The sequence below is a fragment of the Ilyonectria robusta genome (assembly GCF_021365365.1).
Source record: "Ilyonectria robusta strain PMI_751 chromosome Unknown BGZ61scaffold_6, whole genome shotgun sequence".
Classification (NCBI taxonomy): Eukaryota; Fungi; Ascomycota; class Sordariomycetes; order Hypocreales; family Nectriaceae; genus Ilyonectria; species Ilyonectria robusta.
In genome coordinates this window covers 136,619-161,933 of record NW_025764440.1, presented here as the reverse complement: position 1 = coordinate 161,933, position 25,315 = coordinate 136,619, and the positions used below count along the sequence as shown (strand labels likewise).

Sequence of the window (25,315 nt, the reverse complement as noted above, 5' to 3'; positions counted from 1 at the left end):
CATGTCGCCGTTGGTTCCGGGCTTCTCTCGTATGACACAATGAAATTGTTCCTCCGCAACCGCCCTGGATCTTCACCGTCGAGGCCATGTTGCGAGATTCTAGATCTTGCTTCGCATTGAACCCCCTCAGTTGAAAATTTTGCCGTGCCCACGTGGTGGAAAATCTGACACGCAAGATGACAATTTGGACTATTCAACCCGATCGGCTAACGCGGATTCGGACAAGCCCGCACTTTTCGGACTAGTAACGTAATTATAAAGTCATTTGCAACTTCTCATTACCCCCGAGAAATTGCGAATACATAGGATTCGTCATTAATCTTAGGCACTCTGTACTACGCAGTACGTAATTGAACCCAATGTTGGACGACGTGGCAGTCCTATTTCGGAGGCCCCTTAGAGGTGCAGAGTTGCCGCGGGGTCGGCGAAGGATTCCACAGAGTTCTCACGACAGAGGATCTAACCGAGACACCGAGTTCTCACGTACAAGGACCCTGGACAATGCGACAATGCCCCTCGACAATGGTGTAATAGATGAGCTAGTGATTGCGGGGAAGCGATGTCACCAGAGCTGAAGCGGGGGCTGTGGCATTGTTGAGCCGAGACTAGCGAAGGAAATGACCTGGTACCCGATGTGGTCCAGAAGCTCAATAGACGCCAGCATGATGGCAATACTGGCTGAGCCCATGGGATCATTAGTGCATTCGCGATCACATGAGGAGGACTTGGACTTGAGACTTGAGCTGAGGAAATATACTTCACCCAATGGCGGGCACATCGTGAGATTGGAAAGAAAGCCGAGCCTAATTGCCTAACTCTTCTGTCCCCATGCCTACCAATATCCGAGTGATCCCGACAAAAAGGCAATTCTCACCCACACACATACCAATGCGGCAGAATGATACCACTCACGCCAGACAAAGATGCACCAAGCTTCCGATTGAAGCTACTTGATGCAGCTTTCTCAAGCTCCTGTTTAAGCTGTCGCTTACCGCTATGGATCCAAGCTAGCATGTCGGGGTGGGAAAGGCCCCAGGACACAGTTAAAAGGGAGAAGTCAGACACGCAAATGCACAACAAAAGTTTATGTAAATTTAATAGCGACATTTGTTTAATACATGTCAATAGATCAAAAGTGGTCTTTCAAGGAGTCGCTTGCTCTCGATGAAACTTGAGAAAGTAATAAAAACTGGGTTGAAAATGAATGACATGTGGCCAGATATGTACCGTGGCTACCGAGAGGTGGGGTAAGGTGTTCAAGATGGCGGAATTGAACAGGAACGGGAGATTTTCCGCTGTGCAATATCAAGCATTCATACCCTCTCCTCGTGCAAATCTTCTTTTCTGTCACATCTAAAACTCTTGCGAAGTCTCCACGACTAGATGTGACACTTCCGGCGACCTGACTTACTGGTGGTTTCTGTGCCGGCGGCTGACGAAACCACGGTGTGTCCTTGACTGAACGACGGCGCAAGGGTGACAGTACTGACCGATTCCGTGCTGCTTTGTGGCGTGCTATCACTCAATGTGCCCAAGAGTGTCACAGTCGCTGAAGGTTGTCCAGTGCTCAATGCCTCGGTCTTGATAGTAGCAACCGAAGAACTGGGCGAAGCCACTGTATGCGTGGACGAAGATGCCGGGCTGGCAAGATCCGATTCGCCCAAATGATAGAGCAAAGAGCCCCAGCCAAGTCCGTCATAATGGCCAGAGCCCTCTCCCCAAGACCCAGCTCCTCCTTCATAACCACCGAAGTATTCAAGTGTGTTATTCAAGTAAGCCGTTGTCCACGGCGCGTCAAGCCCTTTGATCTGAACGTAGTGGGCATACAACAGCTCCCACGTCGGCCGAATAGCGCCACGAGAAGCGGAGCTAATTTCCGTATAGCTGACAATGCCATTGGTGTAGGGCTCGAAGGGAACTTCTTCGCCGAGGTTGTATCGGGCAAAGTATTCTGCACTGTAGATCGCATGTCAGCAAACCACGCAGAGGGTAGAAGGCCCTTGGGACGTACCCAAGAAGGATGCGACTGTTGTTATAGGCAAACAAATCTTCACCCTGGTTCCAAGCCTGCTGGCCAATGGCGCCGAGAAGTTGAAAGTCCAAAGCTGAGTGGCCCTGGTCGCGACCTGATTCTTGTCCCTGGCCCAACAAGTTGCCCGTATTTGGCTCCTCCACGATATTGCTAATGGCATTCCCAATAGCACCATTCCCCACTCCAGTCTTGAAGTAATCCACAGCAAAGTCCCAGGTGGTCTCATTGTCCGTAAGAACACCAATAGCTAAAGCCGATGCAATATTGCAGAGCTCCCAGTTAGCAAAAAAGTGTTTGACATTGTGCTGAGAGGGCAAGGCCTGGTTGAGAAAGTCCACGTTCATTGGTAGAAAGACAGTTTCCATCATGGACTGGACATCAGACAGGCCGTCCTTGGCAAAGGGCGCATAGTCTCGCAACAATTCCGCAGCGTTGGCGAATTCATACCCTTGCAGGCCTGCCGTAAGGTAGTTGTCGTCCCCGCCGCCAGAGAGGGATTGGAGCTTGGCCGCCCATGTCTGAAGAATATTCGCCGAGGCATCGGCATATTCCTCCTCGCCCGAGATTTTCCAGCGAAGCGCAAGATTGAATGCGGCAGCCGCGTCATGCCAAAGGAGCTCCCCATTACTGCTCCGTGAGACTATCTCCACAGCATTGGGAACATAGGACGAGTTGGAGAAGGTAAGGCTAGTCAGCTTGTTCCAGGAACCGAACCACGGTTCCTCCTCAACGCCAATATGTTTCTTGGCTCGGGAGATATCCTCGTCAGTCACAAGAAGGCCAGGATGCGTAAAGGCAAAAGCCGCAGGAAGAAAAAAAAGCCACCACCAGGGAGAGGCCATATTGAAGGTGTTTAAGCACAAAATGAGCGACGAAAAAATGGACAAAAAGAGTGACGTCAAATGACGAGAACGGATGGAATCATGAACAAGAGCATCAGGAGAAACAGCGAATGAAATGCTAAATATTGAGTACGTATGTGATTTATTAAGCTTTATTATCAGGACCGTCAACCAAAAGACAGCGACAATTACAGGGGACACCGCTGTCAAAAATAGCGGCAACAGGCCACAACGGGAACCTTTACCGACGCTAAGTGAATTATGAAACCGCAACCGCTCGATGCTCGCTTATTTGACATTTGTCTCCTGACGATCACTCGTCAGATCATATTCCATCATGGATGGGGCCTTGCTCAAATATTAAAAGCTTCTATCAAGGAGAGTATAGCGTCACGGCTACTGTAGGTGATAAAGTGCCGCTACTTCCGCTGTCAACCGTCATGGAGTGCGAACGACAAATGATTATTCTATCAAGACACCTGAAGTTTATGCAACGCTAGCGGAGTTAATGATGAGTTCATAAATCTACCAATTTATGCCATGATGTCAAAGCGACAGTGGAAGTAGTGTTCTTTTAAATATCAAGGTCTGTTCACTCAAGGAAGTAATTGAATACCAAAATTTAACAACAGCGCTTATCCGACATTAGAGAGCACTTGAGTACTGTGTTGTTGTTTTAATCTAGAGTGAATTATTGCTGCCGACATTGCGTGAATCCCAGAAAGGCTGGTTTGTTGGTGGGAGAGGTGCTTAGTGCAGACCACACCCGTCCGTAGGGTAGGGGCTTGAGGGAGATAAGAAGGGAAAAGGCGTGCCGTCGTATTTTTCAAGTAGACTCAACGCTTTAGGTAGGGACTTTCTAAGCTAGCAAAACATCTACCCTACGGTTTTAAACTCCAGGTGGACTGTTGGCCCCATCACACTGGCCTAGCTATGCCCCTACGACTGGCGTTTTGCAACGTGGAATCAATACAAATATCCACATATGGGAAAGGAGCTGCTGGGCCATAGTAAATTTGAGATTAAAAGATTTTTACATTTGGCTCCGTTTTGAACTTAAATGGAAAAGAGTCGACATACAGTACAAGTTTGGGTCGCTGATGAACGGCATACACACTCAGTTAGTTAACGACAGAATTATTATACAAGGCAAGCTAGAAAACGGGTCTGGCAACGCAACGTTACGCCGGCCCCCTCAAAGTCCGCCTTGCACATCTTGTGGAAAATATAGGGATTGAAGTCGGAAGAGCTGGTGAGTCATACGCGGTTTGCGAAGATGCAATGAACACATAGAAAGCCAAGATACGTAATCTGTGTGATTCCAGTTCCGATTGTGCCTTTCAGCTGGTGGATGAGGATTGTTCACGATGTTGCCGTCTAGAATCATGTTGAATACAATCCCTGTTTTCACAGAGCTGCCCGCTTGTTCCACCGTGACATGTTACACCCCGATGGACTAATCCAAGGCCGTAGAACCGCGCGAGCCACCATACTAACACGATCCAAGTTCCCTGAATTGGATTCTAGTTGCGAATTATCATTCTATAGGGGGCATCATTTTGTGTACATCGCGTCATTCGCGAGGAAGAGTCACTAGTCATCCTGAGACCAACTCACTGGAGACAAAAACTTCTCCATAGCCCATCAACTGTGTCTCTCCTTTCTCGCACCTAATAAGGCAAGAAAATATTTTCCCCATATACTCTAAAAGAGGTCACTATAATCAGGGTGCTGGATAAAGCAGTCCGCTGAGCAAGGCTTAATGATAGGATTGTGCTCATATGACTCACAGGGTCCCATAATGTCTCTTCCCCTCGCAATATGACCATCGCAGGTGTCTCCCTCAGCGATTATGGGATAGCACCGTATACTTTGTTTATAAATGTGTCGGCTCTGAGCAACAACATTGCCGAGACTATCCATATTAGCTTTTTTGGCAGTGACCTCTCGCATGTTTGGGGGCTCGTTTCAAAGCAGGTGATTAAAGTAATTTAGTTCTACTAGCATCTTTAAACAGGTGAGAGTACATTGTTGTTGAAGAATATGCTGGGGTCAATTCCTTGCGGGTTGAAGTAAATGGGATCGTTCCGGCGGGTTGGACTAGATGTCCCGAGTGGAGATGATATGCAGGAATTATTTTCTTGCAGCGGTGGAATCTCGATAAAGCACGTTTGCACGAACAACATAGGTCGTGTTGCAATCATGTCGTATGGTTGGCGCATAAAGACCACTGGTGGCAAGACTGGCGTCTTTATTCTTCTCGCTGACGTACCGGCAGCGGAGAAGCGTCCTGATTCTGTCGGACTTATCTGACTTGGTTTGCTGATTGCGTAAAAAGGTGTGTGTTGGTAGCTGGGGTAGCTAAGTGCTTTGTGGAAATGCTAATGAATTTGTACGTACAGAGTATGCCCAGGTGGATTTGGGTGGCTCACTAACCATGGAGAAGTGCTCACGATGTCCGAGTAAGTGACTCACTGGGGATTGGTGAGTGGCTCATTTGGCATTGGTGAGTCTTGTATTGATTGAGTACGAAATTGTAGGAAGTTTGCGAGAACTCCGTAGTGCCACCATGACGTCTTACTACTGATGCCATGGAGTCTCGGGCTATGAATCGTGCGCTTAAACTGAATTAGGTTCTTGAAAATGAACGAATTCACATCCTGGCAGCTAATGAATGTCTATTAAATATCGAAGGGGCACGTCGTTTATATAGCTATATAATTGGCGGTGTGGCCTGTCGCTCCGGGAGCATTGACGCTCCCTAGGAGGTGTTCTAGTGTGCTTGGCCAGACTACCGTGTTTATGACATGGGTTGTGACCGAGACCGAGACCGAGACCGAGGTTCAGATTACTAGTCTCTATAATAGTAGCTCCATCCCCTTTAGTGACCTCTTGAATTTGACCTTTTTTTATCTTGCAACAGTGAAATTACCCCGCCCCTTGATAATGAAACCACCCTCAAATGAAGCACTGGATGGCCTGTCCATACCAAAGAAGATTGCTCCATCGCTGTCGTTTCTGACCACTCTATATTATAGGACAGCAGTTTTCGCCCTGCAAAAGATCGTCATACGGCCTATCCTTTTCGTGCAATGGCTTCTTGCATATATCAAACCACCGGCAGTCCGGCCGGATCTTGTGAAGACTTATGGCAGTCATCGACATCTACCCATTCGGTCAGTCGTCTTGTTTCTCCTTGATTTATGCATTATTGCTCACTCTTTCGCGAAGCATCTTCTTCCCCAAATCCTATGACCCCAGGACCCCCCGTCGTCTTCCAACTCTCTTCACTATTCATGGAGGAGGATTCGTCGTGGGCAAGCCCGATGACAACGATCATTGGAACTCGAAATTCGCATCCACACAATCCACAGTCGTTATAGCCCTTAATTATTCCAAAGCCCCTGGTACACCATTCCCCGGCCCCATCTATGAGCTTGAGGCTCTCTGCCTTGCTGTTCTCGACGACCCGGCTCTATCTTTACACATCGATGTCTCACGCATAGCCCTGCTCGGTTGGTCCGCCGGTGGGAATCTGGCTCTGGCTGTCTCTCAGCTTCCGTCCATCCATGACCATCTAATTGCTGTCGTTGCTATGTACCCTGTGGCGGACTTCTCTACAGAGGATGCCCAAAAGGCCAACACGAGGCGGTATAAGCCGTCTCTGGGTGGATTTCGCGCGGCTCAAACTGACTACCTCCGCAACATGGCACCTATTTTCAATTGGGCCTACTTGCCTTTCCAGCAGGATCTGTGTGATCCGTTGTTGAGTCCTGTTTTTGCAGCCAGAGATGCGCTACCGCGGCGAGTATTCGTGATAGGTTGCGAGATGGATATGCTGGCGCATGAAGCGTGGCGGTTAGTAAGTAAGCTCGCTGAGCGGAAGGTTCCAGACCTGAATGAGGCAGTAGGCCGGGAAGCGGTGGCAGACAAGCAAGGGCAGCTTGTTTTGGACGACGAAAGGTTTCACTGGGAGACACAACTTGGGGAGGGTAATGAAAAGGCTACTTACAGATGGCTGCTAGTGCCAGATATGATTCACGGCTTCGATCAACAAATTGGCAGGATGGTCAAGGATCCCGGGTTGATGGAAGATGCAGGGGCAAGGACAAAAGAGTGCATGCAGCTAATCGGGGATTGGGTATTCCCATCCCCAAGCTCATGAACTCGGACAGATTTTATGGAAACTATTACTCAAGAAATTCGTGGAAATGGAGGCTCTACAGATCAACCTCATTAGGCGTTTTCCAGCCCCCCTCGGCGCTTTTTGGGAAGACTGCCACCCAGTTCTTCTGTTATACGTTCCCAAACTTGCGGTGAAAAAATTCTCGGAGCTTCAAGGAAAACTAGGTCCTTGATTCACATACACTCGCACAGTAATATTTTAGATATTGAAGTTCACAGGCCCGGCAAGTGTTTAAGGTTGTTAGGAAAGCTCGGAGCGAATGTCGTGGGAAGATTGGCAGCCGCCCTTGGAGCCATGGTGAGAACACGTCAAACAGAGAAATGGAATAGGTGAGTATCTGGATGTGGGCGTGACGATGGCTAGAAGTGATTCAATGAACAGAAGTATGAAGGCGACGCGGGTCAAATTTTTAATGACCGTCACTGCCGAGCTCTAATGGGACAAGACGTTGATAACATCTCAGGTGCCATTAAAATAAATGTCGGTGGACAAGCCAAAGCAGTCGTAAGTGACTAGCGCAAGGAACGACAGAGGAGCGCTTTTCAGCAAGGCCAAGCATGAACTATTTTTGCAGTGCATGCTTTTTAAGGACTTACAACACGCCTGATGTGACAGTCGGGTCTGGCCCGGATTGTGTGGTTGGTCCGAGACGTGAGATGTATGATCGAGAGCATCAGGTATCATCGCCAGGCAGATAGGTGACGGGTCTGGTAATGTGTTGTAAGACTGGTACCTAAGTCTGTTGATAGCTGGTGAGGCTATCTGTCTATGACAGTGCTAAATCTGTTAATTGAAGATACAGAGGTGATGGGCACCACATAAATGCATCCTAGATGCACGAGTGTACAGTCAGAAGCATGCTGGGCGTGATTTTCGTTACGATGGTAGAGTGCATAAACTAATCTAGACCAATTCCAGTCATCGCCGCTCGTTCCTGTATTCATTCATTCATTCATAACCCAGCGACTCTCACTTCGGCTCATTGAAAGTATTTCCCCATTACTCCTCACCGACAAGATGGTCAGCTACTCATCAACGCTTGCACCATCGCCTCTACTTGGATGATTGTGAGCCTCTCAGACGGATCGACATGCAGCATACCCGTAATCAGTTTGAACACTGACTCTTTGGCACCCCCTCGACGGTAAACTCTCTTGAAGATTTCCATGAAGCGAGGGTGCTCGTGTGCAACTTGGCAGGAGCTCGTGTCACTGTCAATAACTCCCCAGAGCTGCCTAAAAGCCGACGCACCTCCGTGGGCTACCGCGAGTAGGAGGGCGAAGCAACATCCGAGTTGCCAAACATCCGCCTTGAGCGTGCTCTCTTCGTGGCGAATCTGTTCTGGGGCAAGAAATTGATATGTGCTCTTGGTGAAGTTGGTTGGAGCTCCATGGAAGGAGAGCTTACTGACACCCACGTCCGTAATCAAGGGAGCAATATCTGCGGTGCCGGGTTCAAAGAGAAGAATATTCTCCGGCTTCAGGTCCTTGTGCTTGACAGATCGATGGTGAAAGTGCACTATGGCGAGAACGATACCGTGCATGATGCGCAGTACGACTTGGGTCGACCGTGGCGATGCTGGGTCGAACCAGGGACAGGCCTTGTCTCGCTCCGCGTCGGTGTTGATCAAAAATTTCCAGAGGGTATATGGCGCCCAAGGCTCGATGACGATGGCCATCTTGGAGGTGCTTTCAAGGCTGAAGGCTTCGATGAGGCGGACAATATTGGGGTGGTGGCAGTATTTGAGAATGAGAATCTCCTGGAGGATAGACTTCTTGGCCGAGACGGAAAGGACTACTTCAAACGTCTTCATGGCAAAGGCCTTGCCTGTTTGTCTGTGAATAACCCTCTGAACTTTGCCGAAGGCGCCATGACCAATCTCAGAGGCGTCGTCTACTTCGTATGGCGTGCACTCCATGGACTTGTAAGAGCGTACATGTTGCGGTTGAAGCACATTGATGGTCTCCTCGATGAAGCTGTCAAGCGTTTCCCTTAAACAGCTATGAGCGCGGCCAAGCAACGAAAAGGGTTATGACGAGTTATTACCTAAAACGATTGACATTGTGCATAATCTCCTCTTGCGACATCTGGAAAGGAAGATCGGGTTGCACAGGCGGGATGTACATGAGAGAGCGTGTAGACCGACCAAGACGCATCTGGGCCTGTGATAGACCCAGAGCTGGCACATCGATGATGGTCGACAGTGGCTTTTCCATTTCTTGGTCGACAGCCATGCCTTGGACTCGGGACGAGGCAGCAGACTTACACAGGTCCAGCAGGGCAGTTGCTGAGCTTCGCCGGGCCTCGATTTCTGCGATTTGGCTTCCGCCTCCGCTGGCGACCAGATGACAATCATTGTTCGTGCGCTGGGAACGGATGAGGGATTTAATGCCATTTGCCTCATACTCGATGGATTTGAAGAGAAGAAGAGCTGGAAAAGGGTCGGGTGTTTGATGTTGTTGATCAGATTGACTTGACGTGGTGGTGACCCATGCCAGCGATCGAGCGGGGCTGCGTTCAGCCTCCATAATAACTAACCCGTACCTAAAAGGTACCGATGGCAGGCGGCATTCCTGAGAGAAAGCCATAGTGCACTTTATGGCGCAGCCCTGGGCGAATCGGATTCAAGCCGGTGCACGGCCTATAAGTGGGGCCATGAGATTACTGCCTCCCTGACCGCCTTCCTCATACGGTCTGACCGGTTAGCGAGCAATTGGTTAGCCATTTCTGTAACACCACGCAGTCGGGGGGGAAATCCTCGGGAATCTAGGTCGAGAATGAACCGAATAATAATCTGTTCCTCTAGATCAGATAGTTGACGCGATTGGGGAATCGAATCGCGTCGGGATTGAATGCCTTTCTGCCGGCGCCACAGCATCATACGGCTAACTCTGTATGTCGGAATAGGATTTCGGTCATAAACTATAACTGCCAGGGCCAAAGGCAGAAGTGGCTGCTCTAAGCTTTTGCCTCGGATCAAAGGTCCGGTCGGCGCCGAGGATCTTACCCTTTCAATACCCGACCTCCCATGGCAGCTTAGAATGTCTTCCCTTTCAGAAGACAAGCAGAAGTAGATCAACACACAGAATCTACCGTTCTTCACATATCTTACCATATACGTTCTCCCTGCTTCTAACACTTCCTATTAAAATAGCAGCGAAATATATCGAGGAAATTTTGCACCGCAAGTTTGGGAATACACTATATACTATCTCCCCCCAGTCTTACCTGTCACTGGAAATCTGATGAGTACGAAGATCGATCACACGAGCACTATAATGCCAATATCTAATTTCACGATTAATAGATTACACCTCGGTTGTTATTGGGATATTCATGGTAGCCTTTGCGAGCTACTGGGTCATATGGTGCAAAACATTTGAAGGACCAGTGAGTGTCACCACATTTCTGTGGTTCGGATGACTAATCTCCTCTATCATAGTAACTCGATGTTATCATGGCACAGAGGTTAGGGATCATGGAAACCATCGATAGCTGTGCTGCAAAAGGTGAGAAGAAAACGGATGGCATAGGCGCCTAGGTGAGAAATTAACAAGTTTCGTTGTAGCAACACACCTGATCCATCATCGCAGCTGTAACGCCGAGAAACGGTTAGTGTTATCTCGCTGCTCGGTAACTAAAGTGTAGCGTTCAATTGTAATGGAGAGGAAGCCGCCTTGGGTCATTATTTGCACCAGTGAAGGTACAGCCGCAACGCACGAATCGGATTAATTTCGGTTATCTTTTTCGTCGTCTTTGCTGACGTCGCACAATATCGCAAAATGTCTCGTCCTTTTGTGATTGCGGCTGAGGCTGAACGCATCAACCCCGCAACCCTGTGTCATAAATGCACACTGGGCAACATCACTGATGATCCATACAATCAGCCATATCTGCAAGAGATTCTAATCTGATATTCAAACTATGGACACCCAATCGTTTATGCGAGACAATACTACTCCCGACAAGCCCCTCAGCATCCTTTGCTTCGGCGACTCCCTCACCCAAGGCTTCCACAACTATGGCTTGGGTGAAAGTCCCTACTCGGAAACACTGGAGAAAAAGCTCAAGGGTGCATTTCCCGACAGAACGATTGTTATTCGTACGAGCGGCGTGCCTGGAGACCTTGCTTCGTCGTCATCGTTTCAGCGTCGCTTCATCCAAGAGGGCATGTATTGTCAAATCATCCCTTTATAACCCTTCATTGCTACCTGCCCAGATTTTCTGCGCCTTGGGCTAACTTCAATCTTCAAAATTGTAGCATCTTCCGATTCTTATGAATGGGTCATAATTCTCGGAGGCACCAAGTACGTATCATAAGTGTAGCTGCAAACTGACGCGTTTTGACCTCACCCTTGTGTCAGTGACCTAGGACGCCTGCTATCCGTCGACAAGGTCTTTGACGCCCTCGAATCCCACTGGAACACAGCAATCGGCAATGGGAGCAAGGTTCTCGCCCTCACTGTCCCAGAGTGTAAAGCCAAACCCGAATGGCTTGTGGTCAACCGAGATGAGCTCAATCAGCAAATTCTGTCTCATTCACGGCCAAATTTGTATAAATATACCCTTTTAGCCAAAGTGAGGGTATATCTAACTATTCGACAGTTATGCTTTTGACTTGGCTTCTCACGTCCCGTACCACTCCCTCACCGAGGCCGAGCGCACATTGTATTGGGATGATGGGCTGCACTTGACTGCGGATGGCTACGAGTGGATGGGAGAGCACATTGCGAGAGGCCTGATTCGTATCCTCCTGGAAGAATGCATCTAGGCTCTTCTTTGGCCTTTGCCTCGCCACGATTTCCTTTTGGATGGAAAGCATGAGCAGATGTAACCTCCGAGGAGGTGGCCTGTCACAGCTCAAGATTTGGTGGTAGACATGCACCTTCATCAAGGCACCCTCGGTTCATCTTTTAACATCAAACGTATTCAAATTGGCCTAGCTGTATATCGCCTATCTCCCTTCCACCATGTGCTTTCCTCCCCAAGTTATGCTATCTCCTCCCTCAAAGAGGGGCAAGTGGCTAGCACAAGTCCAACAACACAGTTCCATGAACTACCACGTTTCCACTGTGGTGTAACTCAGTGAATACGCATTGCTCAGAACATTTATTTAGGAATCAGCTACTTCAATCTGGTATTTATGGCGTCCCCTCGCAAAGGCTCTACATAATACTCCATTTTGTATCTCAAGTTGCAACAAAGTCTCAACAAGAAGACATTGCAATGTAGGATACAAGAGTATCAGATGAAACCTTTAGCCACGACTGCGGCAGAATCGCATCAGCCTCGTTCCTTACATATAGGCTCTTTAACTTAGCCTTCCACTCCTCCAAAGGCATCCAGCCAATCTGCCGCTCCTCGGCATCGTCTTGTCGAAGCTGTTGTAGGTGGCGCATTCCATGCATTAATAGATGGCGACGTCGGCGGTCAAGACTTGGGTATCGCACTCGTCGCATAGACAAGCCCATGTGACTGCAACTTCTTCCACGTCCTCGCCGGCTTCATCCGCATCCTCATCAGCATCTTCTACCTCTTCCTTGGCCTCTTCCTTGTTAGCCTCATCTGCTTCCTCATTTGCCTCGTTAGCTTCCTCCTTGCTCTCTTCCAATGTGTTATCTTGCTTCCCCTCTTCTTCTTTCCCCTCCTTCTCTTCTACTTCCTTCCCTCTTGTTCGTCTCATCTAACGCATCTAAGCTCGACTTTTGCGTCAGGTGCTTGTTACTTATTGTTATATCCTAAGCGTCCTTATTTATTAGATCGTCCATCGTCCTTCAAACTTTCTCAACCAATCCTCTAATTGCCTGATACTATCGAAGAATATAGTGTCTCCAATTATTGTTGATACTATTTTTGCTGTTTTTCTTTTATGTTGAGCTTCCAATGCCCCCTCTGGGTATGTGTACTAGGGCACCCTGACCTCTTGATAGCGTCTCCAATATGGTTACGGCTCCCCAAGAGAACATGCAAGCTGAACGAACCAAACGCGTCGTTGTTACTGTCTCTGATCCGTGGTAATTATGGTACGCCGGCCCGACTGTTAGCCCTACTTACAACCTTGCCACATTACAGATGGTGGAGTCGCCAAGCCGCCCTTGCGACACATCAGGCTTAGTAGCTGTCAGCAGGTTGCATATACCATAGCGTACAGGGCTTAACGCCTGTCAGCAGGGTGCATACAAAAACAGGGTCGCCCCCCTCAAGGAGCTCTGGACATCTGGACCGCATCATTATAGCACGCGAGCAATCGAATCGAAGCATGGATGAACAAAACCCCCAGAATCAATATGCAGGGCTCGTTCTACAGCAAATGCCTCACCAGGCTCAGATGCAGACGCTGGAAGAAGACTGGGCTGGAGTGACGAGCACGGCTGAAAGAAGAAAGTTGCAGAACCGTCTCAATCAACGGGCGCGTAGTAAGTCTAAAATTCCACACTGGACGGGAACGCTATGCTCTGACATTTCTCGCTCCCAGGGAGGAGGCAGCGGCTGGAGGAGTCAAGTGAGGCTCTGGTCGTGGCGCCAGCCGTAGCGCTCAGGGAATCCCTGCATGTACCCTCCAACCCGGAAGCCGGAAAAGACGTGGATGGGAGGCTGCAAAGAGTTCTCTGGGTGACACAGCAGGCGCAGGCCGAATACTTGGCACGACATAGACGTCCTGAGAGGCTCTTGAGCGTCATGCAGATCAACATCTTCCACGCCCTGCACCGGAACTCGGAGGCCCTAGGCCAATCCACTCTTTGGCTCTTTTGCGACTCAATTTCCCCATTCGGTAAGACAGACCCGGAGAATACTTCAACTCCTTCAAATACCATCTTGGCGGCTGGAATGGCGGCACAATATCCTCGTAGCCTCACCCCGACGATGCTCCAGCTATCGACGCCGCATCATCCTTGGATCGACTTATTACCCTGGCCAAAGCTACGGGACAGAATCATCTACCTCTGTTACATCACTGAGGAAATGGACGACGACGATCTGTGCTTGGATATGGCCGAGTTTGATGCCCCTCGAGACAGGGAAAGCGTATCTTTAATTGTCTGGGGTGAACCATGGGATTCCCGTGGATGGGAGGTAACGGTGCCATTCCTGAGGAAATGGGGATGGCTTTTGGAGGGATGCACCGACTTATTAGAAGGGACCAACTACTGGCGGACGAGGAGGGGGGAACGAAAGCTGAAATTTTAAACTGTACAAGCTAAAAATACGAGCTCATTGTTTTTACAATCCTTCGACCTAGCCGGTTCCATATAAATCAGTGCATTCCTAGACCATGAAGAGAAAGAGTTTTGAAATATAGAAAACCCAACTTTACTAAAAAGGAAGAATCTGTGAGCTTGAATCCAGCTCCGCCTGCCTTTGCGATTTTTGTTCGCAATATACTCGTCTAGTATATACTGTATAGTCTTAATGAATTGGCAAAATCTAGCGCGACGCCAAAGTAACTCTTTTTTGAACTAATTGGATTGAGGTTCGATCGGGCCCACAGTTAAGCCTCATAAAGCTGCTAAGACCGTACTAATTGCGGCGCTAGACTTGGCTAATTTATTGAGACTACTCCGTATACGGTGCCATAATTCATCATCTTGAGGAATCCCGCCTTAAGCTACCCTATACTACGTACAGGCTGGATTAGGATCAGAGACAAGAGTCTACCGGGTATTAATGTATTGATACTGGGCAGAGAAGCGGCGCCGGGATCAGTCTCTCGGTTTTGGACTGGGCGGTTTGGTGAGTGGCAGAGTGATTTGGCTTTCTCAATATATCTAATTTTCCAACGAAAGCAGTGAGAACGTCTGTCCCATTCCGTCTTACTAACTAATCAGGCCAAAGTAGGATGCACACTCCAACAGAAGGCACAGATAAGTTGTGTATATAAGAGATGCATATTGTATAACAATGTCAAATGATCATACACCCTGGACTGAAACGCCGGCCTGGCTATATATGAAGCCTCCAACGTCTTCATTATTCACGTGCACCTCTGCCTTTTGCGGCGACGCGGAGATGCTGCGGGGCTTGCGGAGTTCTGCGGACGTCCATCGGAACACCAAGTTTGTCCCAAGACTGGTCAATACTGCGACACCAAGCTTCGAGATTCCCTTTCAGTGCGGAATGGAGTCTGGCTTGTGAGTCCTGACAAACCAACTCTCTACCTTGTCTGTACCCCACATAAGGTTAAACAAATGATGAGCGAATTCGTCAACCTCGACAGCAGGGACACCACTCTTCACTAGCGCCTCACCGCGCAAGCTGAAATCGAACATTGGGCCCTTCTTGCGGGCGACCTCAGCCCACCGAGCGGACGACGGGGCATCCCAAAGACCTGCGCGGGCTGTAAAGCAGATGTCTCCTCCACACATCGAAGTCCAATCACCCTTGAGGCTGCGGTACACGCCAATGGCCATGGAGCTTAAGAGCCACGTACGGCGTATTGACTCGCAAATGACAAAGGCCCGGTGTAGTTCGGGAACAGAATCGATTTCTGGTCCACCCCCTTCAGGCAATATTGAGGGTGTACAGGGAAACACCTGGGCGAGGTTTGCCTCCTGTTCGGCTGACGCCAGCATCTCACTCTTCCAGCGATGAAGAATCTCAATGAAGCCCTCACCCTTCGTCTGGTGAGATATTGACGACGATGAAAGCGCAAGAATGAGATGTATGAGTAGGGATTGTGTGCGGGCTAAGTGATCCTTGACCGTCACAAGATGAGGCGGCTGATCAAGCAAGGGAGCTTGAAAAGAGATCAATTTTGAAGCGTAAGAAGAAGTAATGATGTCGACCATGTTTTCGTTGTCGGCGTTGCCACCTTGCGAGACAGATATTGCTGAATACGCATCTTGGATACAGTCTGGTATCGCTCTGGCAGGGTATAAATGCCGGTGGATGAAAGGGTTGTGGCCCTCTTGTTGGAACAGGACTAGCCACGAGCGAAGACCCCGGACGAAGTTGGAGAAGTCCTGTGGCGGAGGTAGAGCCTCTGGCGGCTCGTAGTGATAGGCAATCTTCCAGGTGGAGGGCTGGGTGAACCATCTCAGATCGCCAGGAGCCTGTGGTTGGGCCGAAACAGATGCTGTAGACAGTGTGGGCGCCGAAGAAGGCATGGGACCCGATGTGAAACCAGTGCTGGTCGCCACCGAGTCCGGCGAGATACTGATGTCGGTGCCAGAGCCATTGTGAGCGCCGTGGAACTGTGATGCTAGCGCAGAGGCATCGACAGACGCCGGAGCATGCGGCTCTGGGGGCGAGAACAAGGCCAGGTTGCCATCGCCGCTGAATCCCGCATCGAGCACGCTGACGTTGCTCCAAGCAGACCGGTTTGTAGGCGACGGGTATGCGCAGTCTGTCCCTTGGTCAACGCATCGGGTGCAGGACGGAAGCGTTCGGTCACATCTCCGCTTGCGCCCGACGCAGTTAAAGCACGACTTCTGCTTGGAACGGCGGTGCATTGCGAAGAGCCCTCGGCGACAAACAGGACGAAGGGGGTTGATTGCGGCGGTGGAAGTGGAATTGCGGCGGAGGAGGTTCGGAAGAAAAGGGCTGAACTCGAGCTTGCGGAGATGGAGGGGTGGGGCCGGACTAGCTGGAAGCTTCACCGGAAGCGGGCATTATTGTATTTGCATGAAATTGAGAGAATTGTACTACGTAACACCAAGGGGACTCAGCTTGGACTGAGCTTTGAGGGGACGGGATGAAACGAGGGTATTTTAATGGCTGCCCAAAAGGTTACTTTGGTAAACTAATGATACATCTCGACTACAGGTTATTTTCTGCTCTGCACCTATTAGTGATTTACAGTGGTTAATTTTTTTTCATAATTTTTTTTTATAATTCTTTTTCATAAATTCTTTTTAAATTTCTTTTTTAATATCCGATGTATTTTCTCCAGAATTCCTGCGCCACTCAGTTAGTACCTGCTTACCATCTCTTACGCTCTGTCCTCAAACCCCAGCCTTTTCTACAGATCCCACGGCATAATTTGCCTTGCCTCTGTAATCACTACCATGTGAGTTCCTCCTAGCCTCACTTGATCGACCTGTCACGGCAAGAAGACTCATTGGTTCTCCTCATTCTCCTGCTCCTGTATTTTTCTGGTACTTGAAAATTTGAACTCGAGGAGACAGACCGTTCGGCAATAAAGTAAACACGGTCCTTTTATTCAACTCTGCCCCCCTTCTCGTCTATAGCGCCTTCAGCACTTCAATACTACCGATTTGTAGTATCGCTGGCGCCCTACGATACAACGCATTTCATGGTCTCTTTTTACACACCCTAGCCGAGAGCCGCCAGGACCTCTTTCATCCCGCCATTTGCACTGACACTCGCTCCGTTGACCCATCTCGCCTCCTCGCTGGCTAAAAACCCAACAACATAGGCGATATCCTCCGGAGTCCCAATCCGCCTGGCAGCAGTCGCCTCGTTAATCTGCGCATTCAGGTACTCCTCCGGAACAGACTCCTTCGCTGCCTCAAAGGCCTCCGTAGCCGTCGTCCCGACTGAGACGCTCGTAAACGTGGCCCCCGTCGACACCCCAAACTCCCTGGCGAACGACCGCGTGATGCTCTCGAGGGCTGCCTTGGTAGCGCCGTACACAAACGTAGGAGAAGGGTTCCCCATCTTGGCCGCTGCACTTGAGATGTTGATGACCCTGCCGCCTTTGGGGGGGAAGTGCGCCATGCACTCTGTCGTGACCGCCATTGCGCTGTACACGTTGCCGTGCATGAGCTGCGAGAAGATATCGGCGGTTGTCTCGTCGACGGGCTGGTAGAGCTTCATGTCGATGAGGACGGCGTTGTTAACAAGGATGTCGATGGTCTTGGTGCCGAGGCCTTGGAGGGTCTTCTGGATGACGAGGGGCCCGAACTGAGGGTCAAGGAGGTCTGCCTGGATGGCGATAGCTTGGCTGACGCCGAGGCGGCGGCACTCGTCGAGGGTGACTTGTGCTGCTTCACTATTGGAGGCGTATGTGATGGCAATCTTTTCCAGCCCCTTTCGTGCAAAGTGGATGGCGATGGCTCGGCCTATGCCTCGTGATCCGCCGGTCACGATAGCGGTCTTGCCGGCAAGTGACCAAGGTTGGTCAGGAGAAGATGTAGTAGACATTGTTGTTAAGTCAGGGTATCAAAGGGCTTCTTCGTGGGACCAGTTGACAATGGGTTATTCTTGTCTCCATGTCGGTCTCTAATGTCTTATAAAGGTGAGCGGTGGAGATGGGAACAAGGTCACCCCGGCAGATGGGCGGTGTTGATGTCGACAGTTGTCAATGGGAGAAGCTTAAATATCAAAGTAGCAAGGCTTGAAACATATTTCAAAGTCTAATTGTATGCATCTGGAGTTTTTAGATTCAAGCCTGCGTCTTATTGAACATGGGGCGAATCCCGGGTCAAAGCAAAGCCGAACCCCTGGCGAGGATGATGATGAAATGGGGATTACTTTGATGCTTCCCTGTTGATTATAGGCGCTTTATGAATCAATGCAGTCCTCTACAGGCATCTCTCCTGGTAGAGATCGGGTGTCCTCGCTTGGTATGGCGCCTGAGGCCCCTCCTTGAAACAAAGCACGAGTTGAAGAATTCCATCCGTGTTGTGATTAAGGGCTGGCAGTTTGGCTCCTTAGGTCTAAAGTACCTCGCAGGTGCTTTTAAGTCGAAGCCATCCGCCTCCGGGATGTTCGGCCCTGATGATCATACCTGTTGGCTTTGTGCGGGCAGCATCTTCAAAGGGCGGTGGACCCGTCCTCTTGGGCACGCAATATATCCTCAACGATTGCCAGATGGTTGTAAGCCCGAACTAAAAATGGTGAGCTTGCCCCGCTGGCAGCCATCTAAGAGGTTATCTCACCGATCTCCGGTTTTCTCAGCCCTGCTCCACCACCTCCGCCACCTCCACCATCTCCGCCAACGCCGCCAACACCGCCAACACCGCCAACACCGCCAACTCCCTCTCCATTAGCAATCCAGTAGGACAACACCGCAATTCAGCATCGGCACAGACAAAACAGTTCTGGTGATGGAGCGAAACGGTAGTTTGTCAGCGGACAGGACTTGATTCAAGGAGAACACAAGTCTTTTTGCGGAAAATAGACAAGATGGGATATTATATAAGGAGTCGCTTGAGTCTTTCAAGATATCCCCGCCGCAATGCCTCACCAAACGCCACTTAGCCCGGGACATCATCTGCTACATCACATTTTCTTCCTCTCCCAGATCATCTAGATACTTCCCACTCCATGTCGAGCTCTCTTCGATTCGACGGCCGCGTGGCCATCGTGACAGGTTCCGGCCGCGGTCTCGGACGGGACTATGCCCTCCTCCTTGCGCGCCTAGGTGCCTCAGTGGTGGTCAACAGCACCACCACCGACACAGCGCAAAAGACTGTCGACGAGATCACCAAGGCCGGCGGCAAGGCCATTTCCCACGTCGGCAGCGTCGCCGATCAGGCCGTGGCCAAGGCCCTGGTCAAGGCCACGGTGGACGCCTTTGGGCGCGTCGACATCGTCGTCAACAACGCGGGCATCTCGATCCCCTCCGAGTTTGAGAGCGCGACCAGCTCCCAGCTCTGGGACACGCTGGGCGTCAGCCTCGGGGGTTCCTGGAACGTCACGCAGGCCGCCTGGCCGCACTTCAAGGAGCAGAAGTACGGCCGCGTCGTCATGATCACATCGCCCATCATGCTGGGTTCGGCTCAGCAGGCGGCGTACGCGGCGACCAAACTCTCCCTGGTCGGCTTGACCAGGTCCATTGCCATCGAGGGCGAGCCGTACAACATTCTGGTCAACTCGGTTGCGCCTGTCGGCCTCACCCCCGGCACGAAGAAGCAGGTCCAGGACGAGCAGACGATTTCTTTCATGGACACGTTCACGCCGTCCAAGGATGTAGCACCGACAGTCGCGTGGCTGGCCCACGAGAATAACAAGGTCACTGGAGAGGCTTTTGGGGCGGTTGGCAAGCTTGTCACTCGCATCTTCTTGGCCGAAACTAAGGGATTCATGGGCTCTGCGGATCAGGCTTGGACTGTTGAGACCATAAGGGACAACTGGGAGCAGGTGGTGGATGAGAAGGACTACGAAATCAAGACTGATATCGCAAAGTCAGGCCCCGGGCTCTTTCAACGACTTGCTTCTGGCGGCCCTTAGTCCCCAAGGAGCCATACCTGCGGTACTGACGGATGGATTAGGACGTATCTAGCATTACGGACACAGATGAGGTAGTAAATTTATGCTGTCTTGTAATCCTCCGTGCTTCATTAGTGCTACAAAGATGATATGTCGTCTGTCTCTGATTCCGGTACATCCAATATCTCTTCAATTTGCCCAGGCTCTGTGGCTATTCCCGGGCCAGATTGAAAATTGCCGATACCTCTTCTAGCTACTGATCTCCGAGGTGGCAAATTCATTTCTCAAGACTACAACAGATAAGCTAATTATCTTCAAATTATCTGCTAATCACAACACTCCCGAGCATTAGTATAATCAAGAAGATAACCCAGCTGCTGGTTGCGGAAAGGCAATCACTAGGATCTTTACTGATGTAGCTCCATTTGTAGAGTTATTTGGTGTTACGGTGAATCTCTTTAATAACTGCTCTGCTCCCTCATCGTCTTGGATTTCTGGCCTCCGAGAAATTATAATAACTTTCACCGGGGAGACTACAAGAAAAGACTTGATAAACGACGCGAGTGAGTACCGGTGCTTGATCAGGCACAGAATCTCTTACAGCCGGGCGCACCGCGAAGCTCCTCTGAGACTAACTCCACACGTCACAGCAGCTATGGGAGGTAGCCAAGGGGAATCCCAAACCGCTCTATCTCCGCGTACAGCTAGTGATCGTCGATGTTGATGGCACGGCCGCCTCTTCCATTCCTGCCCTTGATACTGTAAACCCCTAGCCTCTAGTCGGCGAGCTTGGGTATTGTCACGGAAGCTTGCCAGAAGCCCGAAACTCCGCTATCCATTACTCGTATGGATACGGGAAAAGGTATTAAATAAATTAACTTTCCAAGTCATCCGACGGGGTCGCGGGGAACGGGTGATTGTTCAATGCCGCCAACTCCGCCAGCTCCGCCCAGGCATATCACGTCTTCCGGGACTGCCTGTGACGTGGAGCCCGAAAGCGTCAACCACACCGCTGTCTGGGGCATGAATGAGAATATTGGACCTAGGGCGTTCTGAGCATTTAGGTAGGGGATCGAGTGAGGAAGAGAGATGAAAAAAGGGGGATAACGGCAGTAATCAAGAAGACGGGATTATGTTCATAAACAATCTCCACTCCTTTGTGGTCAGAAGCCAGAAACACATTTACGCCATGGGCCACAATTCAACGGTCTTTAGACCTATAGGACACCCTTGTGCATCCCAATTGTTTCATGTCATCGGGCGTGATTAGCTTGGGTGATCAATGCCCGAAGCGTAGAAGATCAAATTGCACTCACGTTTATGGTGCTGCTCTGGCCGCTTTCTAGCCCTTCCTCCCCAAAGTCGACAATCAGGAACCTATCAGGTAGGTCTCGAACGGAAAGACCGTGCCGAGTAGGACTCCCTAGCATGAATGCCGCGTGGATGGCCGCGTGGATTCCCGCATGCAAGACCGCCTGAGTGTCAAGTGCCGTGGCCTCGCTCCCGACGTGGTGGACCAGACGTCACTGATGACTGGTAAACCTGATGTTATCACTCCTAATCTATGGGCTTTTCGCGTTGCTTGAAGTGCACTGTATTCAAGGGGGTAAAAGTTCGTCATTGCAATCGATCTGTTGATGAAATATCCATTCCTTGAGAAAGGGGTTTCTATCAGGAGGATCCGAGGGATGGTGTGTGTCTAGGATTTTAACTCTTGGAGAAGCAGATCTAAATAACAACCTGGACACAATGCCACCAAGCGCTAGCATGAATGAGATTGCCAACCAGTGCAGGCTTAAGGCTGTGAAGAGACTGATTGTCGATCATGTACGGGCTTTAGAGCAGTCCGTTGCCAACGCTAATCTAGAAAACACTGCCTCCATCGGTCCCATAGCAAGGCGTTCTTTCGTCATGGGACCGGGGCTCTTTGAATCCTGATCAGCAAATGTTTCGCTGTCAACGTGTAAGAGACATCGTCATCTACACCTAGCCACATTCCTTCGCCACCTCGGCCATGCCGGATTCTTTTCTTGTACATCGCTTTAGAGTTTTGATGAGAGATTGTGAGTCCCGCCGGGCTGTGAAAAATATTGTGGATTGTAGCGCCTGGTTGACTTGTTATCCTTTATTCTCGGTCATTTGGTGATTCCCGATGCTTCCGACGCCTCGTGTATGTACTGAGCTAAACATTGATATAAATTCTTTGGTATTCCCAAATGCCCTGGTATGTCCAGACAACGCCAAAGACGGAAAACCCAATGACTATTGGATCGTTTCCGTTATCACACTATGTTCTTCTTTCAACCGCTCCTTCTACTATACCTTTTGCCTCTAGGGTCCCTCGCCCTCGCAAAAGAATATGATAAAATCTTCGACCTGACCCTCACATGGGAGAAGCACGCCCCTGACGGCTTCGAGCGAGATATGATTCTCATCAACGGCCAGTTCCCGGGCCCATTGTTAGAGATGGATGAGGGCGATTATGTTGAGGTCAAGGTTCACAACAAGATGCCTTTTAACACTACCGTTCACTTCCACGGTATGTACACACCTCGGTCTTTCCCCCTGGTCGACCAGCGGCATCAGTCAAATAGCTAATGAACCAACCCCTAGGTATTGAGATGCTTCACACACCTTGGTCTGATGGTGTTCCCGGCGTCACTCAGATTCCCATCATACCCGGCTCGAACTTCTCGCACAGGTGGACCGCATCTCAGCACGGGAGTTACTGGTACCACGCCCACGTAGGAGGCCAAATTGACGACGGCCTCTACGGGCCCATCATCATCCATCCGCGTCAGGGCAGAGAGAAGCCTTTTGGCCTGATCTCTCGGGACCCCGCCGCAGTTACGGCCATGGAGTATGCTGAGCGGAGAACCCAGCCAGTTGTGCTGTCTGACCATCGACACGTGCCCTCAGTTGAAGTGTGGGATATCGCAACTAAGGCCAACATGGAGTTGACGTGTTATGACTCGATACTCGTGAATGGCAAAGGAAGCTCGCGCTGCCGGAGCCCTCAGGAGATTGAGGAGCTAGTCACTCCCGAGCAGCGGGCCCTCATAAGCAGTGGGAATATGACAATGACAGACAAAGGGCAAGTATGATTGCCGACCTCAACTGGCATTTCATGCTCCCCCCTAAGGGGACTCTTGGCTAACTTTGACCCTTAGATGTATCCCCCCCGAGTTCATGTCTAGGGGCACCGGTCACCCCAACGTCATCCCCCATGGCATTTATCGTGGCTGTCAGAATTCAGATGGCGGCGAGACCGTCCTCACATTCAAACAGAGCCGTTGCCAGGCACAGAGCTGGATTGCTCTTGAATTTGTCGGCACCTTTGGCCTCCTGAATTCCATGGTTTCCATCGACGGACTGGCCATGTGGGTGTATGCCGTGGACGGTGACTACGTCGTGCCCCAAAAGGTCGAGGCCATCCCCGTTAACAATGGTGACCGCTTCTCGGTCCTCATCAATGCCAACAGGGCGGGAAACTATACCCTGCGAGTTGCCTCCAACGCGGCTGTGCAGATCCTCAGTGGCTACGCAACCCTCTCGATACGCCAACACGGCGCTCGCAGCGGGAGGAGCAATGAGACATCTATTCCGACACAGTACATCCGCGATAACGGCATGCCGACTTCGCCAGAAGTGGCCGTCTTCAACGAGACTATCGCCAAGCCGTACCCCGCTGAACCCATCCCTGAAGAAGCCGACGTCCTCTACAAGCTGGAAATGCACACAGATGGGTCCTCGCTATACTGGGCCGTCGACGATGTGCCCCTTCACCCGGGAGAGTTCGAGCACCTCGAGCCCCCCATCCTCCTCGACCAGGAAGCCGTCCACGCTCTCCGCAACACCACCATCATCACCAGATCCGGTCAGTGGGTCGACCTCGTCTTCGTATCCAAGGTTTTCCCCATGCCCTCCCACCCGTTGCACAAGCACGGCAATAAGATGCGCCTCCTCGGTACCGGCACAGGCGATTGGACATGGCGCTCCGTCAAGGAGGCCGCTGCTGCCATGCCCGGGGCGTTCAACCTCGTCAACCCGCCGAGAAAGGATACCTTCTCGTCGCCGAGAGCATCCACGGAGCCGGCGTGGATGGCAGTCAGGTACTATGTCGAGAATCCCGGGCCATGGCTGCTGCACTGCCACATCCTAACGCACTCGGAGGGGGGCATGTCGATGTTGATCATGGATGGGGTTGATAACTGGCCCGAGGTTCCGGACTACTATCTCCGTTATAGTAATGGGATGGTTGACGGCAATGACGAGTGCATTGGAGAGGACTGAAGTGTTCAGATCAAACTGGAAGCGAAACCCCGGATTAGCAGAGGGTTCGAGTGAAGAGGTGACTTTTAGATTAGTATTTCATCGTTGCAGTGTGTAATGCACTGCGATATCCATAGATTTTCTTTCCTTCATACTAGGGCAATTTAAGCAGGCTTCATTAGCATTCTGATCGCTACTAGACCTTGTCACCGTTTCCATCTCATCATCGGTTCCATCCATGAGAAAATGGTGTTATGCATGAACAAGAACCTTGATAGGGCAATTTATGCGGTGGACTTTAGTTGGATCGTAACGACTCTGACGGAGGGATTTAATAGGAGGAAGGGTTTAGGGTTTTTCATCCATGCCGATTTTTTCCATTTAAGCCCCTCTGAAGTTTCATTCTCTATACCGGGCCCGGGCTGGTCACCCAGTTGTATCGCGTAGTGGCAATAACCCGACTATACACCTGGAACCTGTAGGACCAATAGCTAGCCTAAGACGTCTTCAATGCAAATACCATATTAGACTAAGAAAGCCTTTGTTCGTTTCAGCACCACCGCGTATTTTCGTCTGCCCGGCGGGAAATGAAGTATCCCATATTCATACTTGCTGTGAAGTCCCACACAACTACAGAACCAAGCACACCCTACAGACAGGCAGCAGGGGCACCACTTTGTGCTAGGTCGCTGACCATCAACGACTTTTCACTGGGTCCAGTTGATGGTAGGTTAAAGTGGCGGTGAGGTAAAGTGACGTGTCCCAGGTCCTTGATAAGTTGGGACCGCGAGTCATATGTCTGAAGTCATTGAGAGGCAGCTCGGTTGGTTGTCATACAAGCACTTGGGCCGGCTCCCAGCAGCTGGTCCT

At 50.4% G+C, this 25,315-nt stretch overlaps 9 protein-coding genes across 9 annotated transcripts; 5 read left to right on the top strand and 4 right to left on the bottom strand.

The window, feature by feature from the left end:
- Positions 1-1,379: 1,379 nt before the first annotated feature.
- Positions 1,380-2,874, bottom strand: BGZ61DRAFT_492160 (chondroitin AC/alginate lyase; the record flags this gene model as incomplete). The annotated part of the gene is made up of 2 exons (XM_046250519.1): positions 1,380-1,956; positions 2,012-2,874. The coding sequence occupies 2 exons, from the start codon at positions 2,872-2,874 to the stop codon at positions 1,380-1,382; spliced, it is 1,440 nt and encodes a 479-aa protein (XP_046106487.1).
- A 2,922-nt stretch (positions 2,875-5,796) lies between these two features.
- Positions 5,797-7,100, top strand: BGZ61DRAFT_386045 (Alpha/Beta hydrolase protein). Its single transcript, XM_046242732.1, has 2 exons — positions 5,797-6,050; positions 6,106-7,100. Exons 1-2 carry the CDS (start codon positions 5,821-5,823, stop codon positions 7,037-7,039), a joined length of 1,164 nt encoding a protein of 387 aa, XP_046106486.1. The 5' UTR covers positions 5,797-5,820; the 3' UTR covers positions 7,040-7,100.
- An 834-nt stretch (positions 7,101-7,934) lies between these two features.
- BGZ61DRAFT_415950 (kinase-like domain-containing protein) lies at positions 7,935-9,600 on the bottom strand. The gene is made up of 2 exons (XM_046243370.1): positions 9,107-9,600; positions 7,935-9,051 (listed from the first exon to the last, which is right to left on the bottom strand). Exons 1-2 carry the CDS (start codon positions 9,586-9,588, stop codon positions 8,082-8,084), a joined length of 1,452 nt encoding a protein of 483 aa, XP_046106485.1. The 5' UTR covers positions 9,589-9,600; the 3' UTR covers positions 7,935-8,081.
- Positions 9,601-10,871: 1,271 nt separating this feature from the next.
- Positions 10,872-12,045, top strand: BGZ61DRAFT_447329 (SGNH hydrolase-type esterase domain-containing protein). The gene is made up of 4 exons (XM_046245320.1): positions 10,872-11,228; positions 11,322-11,367; positions 11,425-11,613; positions 11,666-12,045. Exons 1-4 carry the CDS (start codon positions 10,985-10,987, stop codon positions 11,829-11,831), a joined length of 645 nt encoding a protein of 214 aa, XP_046106484.1. The 5' UTR covers positions 10,872-10,984; the 3' UTR covers positions 11,832-12,045.
- Positions 12,046-13,388: 1,343 nt separating this feature from the next.
- Positions 13,389-14,248, top strand: BGZ61DRAFT_346917 (uncharacterized protein; the record flags this gene model as incomplete). Its single annotated transcript, XM_046239928.1, has 2 exons — positions 13,389-13,473; positions 13,536-14,248. 2 exons carry the CDS (start codon positions 13,389-13,391, stop codon positions 14,246-14,248), a joined length of 798 nt encoding a protein of 265 aa, XP_046106483.1.
- A 614-nt stretch (positions 14,249-14,862) lies between these two features.
- On the bottom strand, positions 14,863-16,556 carry BGZ61DRAFT_447327 (uncharacterized protein). The gene has a single exon (XM_046245319.1). The coding sequence runs from the start codon at positions 16,162-16,164 to the stop codon at positions 15,166-15,168; it is 999 nt and encodes a 332-aa protein (XP_046106482.1). The 5' UTR covers positions 16,165-16,556; the 3' UTR covers positions 14,863-15,165.
- A 776-nt stretch (positions 16,557-17,332) lies between these two features.
- Positions 17,333-18,163, bottom strand: BGZ61DRAFT_492155 (uncharacterized protein; the record flags this gene model as incomplete). Its single annotated transcript, XM_046250518.1, has 1 exon — positions 17,333-18,163. One exon carries the CDS (start codon positions 18,161-18,163, stop codon positions 17,333-17,335), a length of 831 nt encoding a protein of 276 aa, XP_046106481.1.
- Positions 18,164-19,288: 1,125 nt separating this feature from the next.
- On the top strand, positions 19,289-20,194 carry BGZ61DRAFT_346887 (uncharacterized protein; the record flags this gene model as incomplete). Its single annotated transcript, XM_046239924.1, has 1 exon — positions 19,289-20,194. The coding sequence occupies one exon, from the start codon at positions 19,289-19,291 to the stop codon at positions 20,192-20,194; it is 906 nt and encodes a 301-aa protein (XP_046106480.1).
- A 2,268-nt stretch (positions 20,195-22,462) lies between these two features.
- Positions 22,463-24,466, top strand: BGZ61DRAFT_492153 (multicopper oxidase; the record flags this gene model as incomplete). Its single annotated transcript, XM_046250517.1, has 3 exons — positions 22,463-22,712; positions 22,787-23,267; positions 23,344-24,466. 3 exons carry the CDS (start codon positions 22,463-22,465, stop codon positions 24,464-24,466), a joined length of 1,854 nt encoding a protein of 617 aa, XP_046106479.1.
- Positions 24,467-25,315: the final 849 nt, after the last annotated feature.